We start from the raw sequence: 7,507 nt of genomic DNA, 5'->3' as shown, positions 1-7,507 counted from the left end.
CCCTTCTTTCCTCCCTCTGAAATCAATGAAAAATGGATATCCTTGGGTAAGGGAAAAAAAAGATAAAAGATGAAGTAACAGTGACATAGTATTATGATGCCTTGAATTGTGTGTGTGTGTGTGTGTGTGTGTGTGTGTGTTTATGTTTATTTCTCCCATGCCATTCCCCAGAATCCCAGTTTTGTAATATACAGTATTTGTGAAATTAGAAAGTTGTAGGTTTTAGAAGGGTATGCAACTATAACTTTTAAATTAGTAATAGAGAAATTGAATTTCATCTCTAGAATTTTCTAATTATTTTATTTTGTTTTATTTTTAGCTCACGCCTTCAAACCAACAGTATAAAACAGATGAAAGGGGCAGGGCTAATTTGGGATTGTTCAGTGTTTATGCTCCTAGGTAAGAACTGAGAGTTTAATGGTTATTAGTATTATACAGACTGTTTTTTCTTATTATTTGCTGAAGTTAAGAGTAATAAACTGTCCTGGCCGGTGTAGCTCAATGGTTAGAGTGTCAGCTCAACCACTGCAGGGTCACAGGTTCAATTCCTTGTCAATGGCATATACCTAAGTTGCAGGTTTGATCCCTGGCCTCTGTTGGGGCACCTGGGGGAGGCAGCCAATCAATGTGTCTCTCTCACATCGATATTTCTCTCTCCTCTCTTCTTCCCCCCTTCCCTCAACTCTCTTCCAAACTCTAAAATCAATAGAAAAAATATCCTCTGGCGAGGAATTAAAAAGAAAAGTAATAAACTAGCCTTCTATTTAGTGTTAGGTGATAGAATGAGCAAGAGTAGTTTCCTAAATGAGTTAAACTATGTATAAATTCTCAGAATTTTTAGATTATAACTAATGTAATTTGAATCCTTTCCCCCATTTTTTCCTTTTTAGAGGAAAACATACTATGCAGGTGAAAGCCATCCATAACAGGAATACCATAGAAGGACCTATAATTAAGTTAATGATTCTTCCAGACCCTGAAAAACCCATTCGTCTCAATGTTAAATATGACAAAGATACTTTATTTTTAGCAGGGGGTACTTTCACTGGTGAGTAATTCACAGTTTTAAAATAAATTTGTACTGATAATTTGCCTTTCACATTAGTGGAATAAAGTACAGTAGGTCCTCGGGTTATGTCAGAGACCCGCAATTTTCACCATAAGTAGGAACCCACCTATATAAGCACCTACGTTACTCACATGGAGCACATAAACAGCAGTAATGAAGTGAAACAGTAAAAAAAAATTTAAAAGATAACAATTCCTGAACTTATAGTAAATAAATAATAAAAAGACATAAAACACGTATGTCCATACGTCGAAATGACGGAACTTTTTTTTATATAAAAAATAAATGGGAGATGGCGATGTAACCACGAAACAATGTACATCGAGTCTGACGTAACCCGAGGACTGCCTGTATTTATTCTAGGTACTTAGCATGATAAAGAAAGCAAGTATGTAATAGCCTTTTAAATGACACAGAAAGTACATTTGACTTAGCTATATGTCTTTTGTCACCTCTGTATCCTGCATACTTTTAATGGTACATAACAAACTAAAAGTTCATACATAAACTGATAGCCTCAGGTAATTCAGTTTGCAAAAGAAATATAAACAGCTAAATGGCAAGAACTGTCAGGGCTCTACTAAATGTATTTATTGCAGCACTAACTTAAAATAAAACCAGATTGTTTAACTTAATTTGGAAGGAAATACATCACATCAGAATTTATGATTAAAGATACTTCAGAACAACAAACATTACTAAATACCTCCTATGTCTAGGCACTATACTTGGCTCTTAGTTCCAATAATGAATATGACAGTTTTCAATGAGTTTAGTCTAATGTAGGAGACAGTCAAGTAAGCAAATAATTTCATTGTAATCTAGCAGGTACCAAATCAATAGGAAATAGTATTTGCTTCATACAGGTAATTTTCTTGAAGACTTGTTTTCTTGAAGGGATGAGTTCCTGTACATAAATATAATCATTAAAAATTGTTAATTTTTTAATGTAGATTTTTTGGTCTGCTTCTTGTAACTACTTACGTTACATACATACATTGTCTTTATACTCAACTGTTTTAAATGTTTGGGGAGATAAGACCTATTTTCTGTGATTAAAAAAGGAACAGATGTCAAATGGCTGGTACAGATGATAAACATAAGGGGAATATTATGTGTAATAATTTAGCTGATGTATGCTATTAAAAATCATAAAAGAAAGTAAACATTGTATTCTTGGAACACACAAAGCATATGATTTTATGACCAGCTGCCCAAATTTCTAGGTTGCTGAATATCCACAGTTTAACCTTTTTGGTCTTGCATGATAGAACTTACAGCATGGCAGACTATGAAAATAAGACAAGGGACTATTATTAGCAAAGATGTATGTGTAGATTTCTGGGAAAGACTTAGCACCAGAGTTGTCTGTCATGATTAAGAAGTTTTATAGACAAACTAGAGGCCCGGTGCATGAAATCCGTGCACTGGGCGGTGACTGCTCCCCTGCCGGCCCGATTGCTCCCAACTGACCTCCCCTCCTGGCCCAGTTGCACCCAACTGCCCTCCCCTGCTGGCCCAGTAGCCCCTAACTACCTTCCCCTGCTGGCCTGCTTGTCCCTAACTGCCCTCTCTGCTGGCCTGATTGCCCACAACTGCCCTCCCCTGCCAGCCATCTTTGAGGGCGTGGCAGTCAATTATCATATTCCCTCATTGGCTGTGGGCACCATCATCTTTGAGGGCATGGCAATTAGCATATTCCCTCTTTATTGGCTGTGGGTACTGCCATCTTTGTGGGTGGGGAAGTCAGTTAGCATATTCCCTCCTTATTGGCTGTGGGCACCTCCATCTTTGCGATGGTGTAAGGGTCAATTACCATATTCCCTCTTTCTTAGATAGGATTATTGGAGAATGCTGATTAAAGAATAGTGTTATTTTCTTCATCAGAATTTTATTAACAATTTCTATGCTTTGACATGCAGGCATACCTTGTTTAATTGAGTCTCTGAGATACTGCTTTTTTACAAATTGAAGGTTTTGGCAACCCTGTGTTGAGCAAGTCTGTAGGCACCGTTTTTCCAACAGGCTAATTAAAAGTATGTACGTTGTTTTTTTAGACATAATGCTGTTGCATATTTAAACTACAGTATAGTGCAAACATAACTTTTCTATTCATTGGGAAAGCAAAAAAAATGTATGGTAACTTGCTTCATTATAGTGGTCTAGAACCAAACTTACAATATCTTGAGGTATGTCTGTACAGTAAGTCTTCACTTAACATCGTTGATAGGTTCTGTGACTTTAAGTGAAATGACATATAACAAAACCAATTTTACTATAGCCTAATTTATATAAACCAGAGTTAAGTTCCTGTGACATCATTATAATAAACAACGTTTAAACCAAACAATGTTACTTGAGGACTTGCTATGCAATTAGCCAAATTCATTAGTTGAACTAGAAAGAAAACAAATTTTTTAATGTTCCTCATGACAGATTTTATGATTACTGTTATTTCTGAAGATGATAGCATCATTAAAAATATTAATCCAGCACGTATTACCATGAAAATGTGGAAGCACTCTAACAATGGGAACCGACCACCAGCAAATGTGAGTCATGGAAAGCATTTTAGAAGTTATAAATAGTTCTTAAATTTATCTTAAAATTAAATGTAATTTAAGTGAAAATGCAATATGTATATACTGGAGAGCTAGAAATTAACCCACTCCATCACTTGGGATTTAAAAATATATCAGAATATTTCAAAACTGTGTTGATGCTACTGAAAAAGGACAGCCTATATTGTGATAGTTCTAAAACTTTCAGATACTTTACACAATAAAATTATCTTGTCTATAGGACAGAGGCACAAAGTAAAAAGCATAATATCACTAAGATAGTATAGAAAATGAAATAGAGAAATATGATTGATAAACTTACTTGTTAGAGAAGGGGGATAGAGTGGTAAGAATAGTTTGAGGATTTAAAGCAACATAGTCCACTGAAAATGTCACATGATATTTCCTATTCCTAGTAACAACATTAAAGTGTAAAAAGAAATAGTAAGATTAAGGTTAATGTAGTTTTAACCTACTATATCGAAAATTATCTTACCAAGTCTTTGAATTTGGTTTGTATTTTATGCTTACACCACATCTCAATTTGCACCACCATATTTCAAGTGCTCAGTAACCAGATGTGGCTGTTGGCTACCATACCTTATACTATATCAGAAGGTCCCTGTTGGGTTCCAGCCTCAGCAGGTCCAGGGATTCCCAAAGGTGTGGACAGAGTCGGCGAAGAAGGAAGGACACGAGGCAGCGTTCAGTTGATCAGCATAGCCAGGTTCTCCAGCCAGGTTCAGTCTTTAATGTCCTGTTACATCTGTATTTATACCAGTTGATTTTAATCCTATCCATTCTATTCCAAAGGTTAGGGTGTTTGTTATCTCCATTCAAAAGTCACTACTCTATTGTTCTGTTAAACTACAAGGAAGTAACTGAAAGAGATTATCCTAAGTGATTGTTCGTAGTTAAAGTGATTAATTACCCGCCTGGCACTTAGTTAAGGGGTTTTATTCCCTCCCTTAGTCCTGTTAATCCCTTACTCGAGGGAAAAATTCCCACCTGGGGAAACAACCTTTCTCGGAGAGGTGACCTTGGTTAAAACACAAAACGATAAGAAGGGGAGCAAACATATTAAGAACAGTATGCCATATACACCAGGTCCCTGGACACATATGCTGTGCAGATGTTTCTTCCCTGCAGAGACGTGTCAAGCAGCAAGGATGGACCGGCTTCCGGCAGGTCCCAATTTAACAATGCCTTTCATGGTTTATGATTCATTTTAATTATCTGTTTAGGAAATTAACTTCCTTAATTGATACCATCAGTCCCATCAAGCAGCTATTACCTTAAACTCTATCACCAACAAAGAGATCTATGTGCCCTTTAATAATGTCTTTCCATTGTGGCTAATCTCATATTGTGTCTTATATACATTGTAAAGATATATACATATAGGTATGTGCCTATGTATTTATAAATTCAGATGTGATTTGCATTCACATTTAGTAAAGGTGATATACTAGTAACTTTTCATCCTAAATATACTATGTTAAATGTTTGTGATTTCTCTCTCCCCTGTCCTCTTCTCTCTTCTCTTTCTAGGCAGAAACATTTAGTTGTAATAAAATAAAAGGTAATGACAAGGAAGATGGCTGCTTCTACTTCAGGTATTTTTCAAGTCATTTCATATTTTTATGCATACTTTGTTACTTTGCCTGCCCAAATAGAGAAAAAAAATTTGTGCTTGGATAAAAATTAATACTCTCTTATTTTTTGCCAATAAGTTTTTTGAGACTATGTGTTTTAACTGTTTGTAAGCTTTGTAAAATGGCTTGGTGAAAGATTGTTGTGATATTTATATGTATATATGTTTGCAGAATTATCAAAGCCATCAGGAGAAGAATCACACTATATTGTCAGACTACTTTATAATATCTTACTCTATAGGAGATTTCTATAATCTTAAAGTCATGATCTTAGAAAGTTAAAAAAAAGGCTGGACTATTTTTTTACCATTAAAGTACATATTACTTTGAGGTGTTGCTTCTGCATTCTGGACCTCTATTTTGAAATCTGAAAAATAATTTTGAGTAGGCTATGTCTAAGGTTTTGTTTATCTATTTTTAATGATAAGTGGGTTTTTTTAAATTTTTAAAAAAAGGATAGTGGCACAAAGTTAAAAGCATTATATCACTAAAAGATAGTATAGAAAATGAGATAAATTATCTTGTTTCTTTAAATGTATTAGTCCTTAAGTCATGTAGAAACCAAAAAATGCAGTTACAAACCATTGTTAAAATAATGCTAACATTTATAATTGCTTCTGTATTTACCTTTATTGAGATCTTTATTTCCCCATGGAGCTTCATGTTACTGTCTGCTGGGATACACTTAATTTTATCATAATGTATTATCACTTTTAGGTATTTGTGGATTTGTTTTGCTAATATTTTGTTTGGGATTTTTCCATCTACATTAATGAATTTTCTTTCGTACATATTCGTTTTCAAGTTTGATGTCTAGGTCATGTATGCCTCACAAAAATAACTGGAAGAAGTGGTTCCTAATTCTTGATTTATTCTATGGGAAGGTCTTGTTGAATAGTGTCATACTAATATTTATGTATATACATGAATAATTTTAGGAGCGATCACAAATCTTTTTGTATTGTGTTTTTATTACTTATTTGATCAAGATATTTTCTAATTTTCATTGTGATTTCATCTTCTAGCCAAGTTTATTCAGAAATATAGTGTTTCATTCTTAAATGTGGAATTTTCTTATTCTTCTTTTTTTGTTACTGATTTCTAGTTTAATTCCACTTTGGTCAGAGAACCGACCCCATATAATTTCAATTCTTTGAAATTGATTGACAGTTGTTTTTGTAATATGTGTCACTTTTGTAAATATTCCATGTGTGCTATAAAATAATGTATACTGCATTTGAAGCACAATGTTTTTTATATTAATTAGTTCAAAATTTGCTATAATTTTTTTGTCTGTGTTTTCTAGCAGTGAGTATGAGTGTGGGTTCCTCTGTTTTCCCTCTTAGATGATATCTTTCTCCAGATAGGGTTTACATTTGCTTCTGTTCATTGTTTGGGCCACTAGCAGTCTATTACCATTTCAATACAGTTTCAGAGGTTGAGATGATTCAAAGCTGAGTTGCTTTTCCATTGGGAGCTTATCTGTTTTAGGTCCACCTGTTTCTTAGGTCCACTGCTCCCAAGAGTAAAGCAGCCTTAAATATGAAACTCACTCTTAGGATTTCCATGCTATTTTTTCATCCTGTTGAGTTAGTTTTCACGTTTTACTTGTTATCTCTCAAACATTTTAAAGCAAATGTCTTTAAATATAGTTATCTTCATCAGGAAGGGTAGATCTGCCATTTGAAAGCAGTATTCTGTTTTATTCTTACTGTAACTTTATTAGGTATTTCTCTCTTAAGTCATCTTAGAGAAAGATTAAATAATTTTCTCCAAGGTTACATATATGTTATAGTGCTGGGATTTCAATTCACATACATATTCAAAGTCTTTGTATTCTTTGCTACATTATGCCAGTATTTTTAGATTATAAATGACATGCAAACATTATTGTAGAGATCATAACCCATATTGTACATGCCAGGCAAAGTATACCATAGAATGTCACCTATATTTTCATTGTAATTAAGTGTGATCAAAACAGGCTAGGAAGTATACCTTGTAGTAGGCACTAAATTCTTTATTGATAATTAAATCACAGTAAATGCCTTGGAAAGTTTAGTATCCTATATAATAAAAACCTAATATACAAATCGACCGAATGGCAGAATGACCTGTTGCTGTGATGCACACTGACCACCAGGGGGCAAATGCTCAATGCAGGAGCTTCCCCCAGCCCACAGGCTCCAATTGCCAGATTGGGGCCTGCCGGTCAACCTCCC

At 34.5% G+C, this 7,507-nt stretch overlaps 1 protein-coding gene across 1 annotated transcript in view; it reads left to right on the top strand.

Annotated features, from left to right (window-relative positions):
* SMCHD1 (structural maintenance of chromosomes flexible hinge domain containing 1) overlaps positions 1–7,507 on the top strand; it is a 132,474-nt gene that overhangs the window by 85,991 nt on the left and 38,976 nt on the right. Inside the window, exons 28-31 of the mRNA XM_015562675.1 lie at positions 320–399; positions 891–1,048; positions 3,506–3,621; positions 5,182–5,246. Coding sequence (XP_015418161.1) covers positions 320–399; positions 891–1,048; positions 3,506–3,621; positions 5,182–5,246 — 419 coding nt within the window. The remainder of the gene's footprint in view (positions 1–319; positions 400–890; positions 1,049–3,505; positions 3,622–5,181; positions 5,247–7,507) is intronic.

The sequence above is a fragment of the Myotis davidii genome, unplaced genomic scaffold (genome assembly GCF_000327345.1).
Source record: "Myotis davidii unplaced genomic scaffold, ASM32734v1 scaffold96, whole genome shotgun sequence".
Taxonomy (NCBI): domain Eukaryota; kingdom Metazoa; phylum Chordata; class Mammalia; order Chiroptera; family Vespertilionidae; genus Myotis; species Myotis davidii.
Note: the sequence above shows the minus strand (reverse complement) of the source record. Positions and strands in the feature narration are given on the sequence as shown.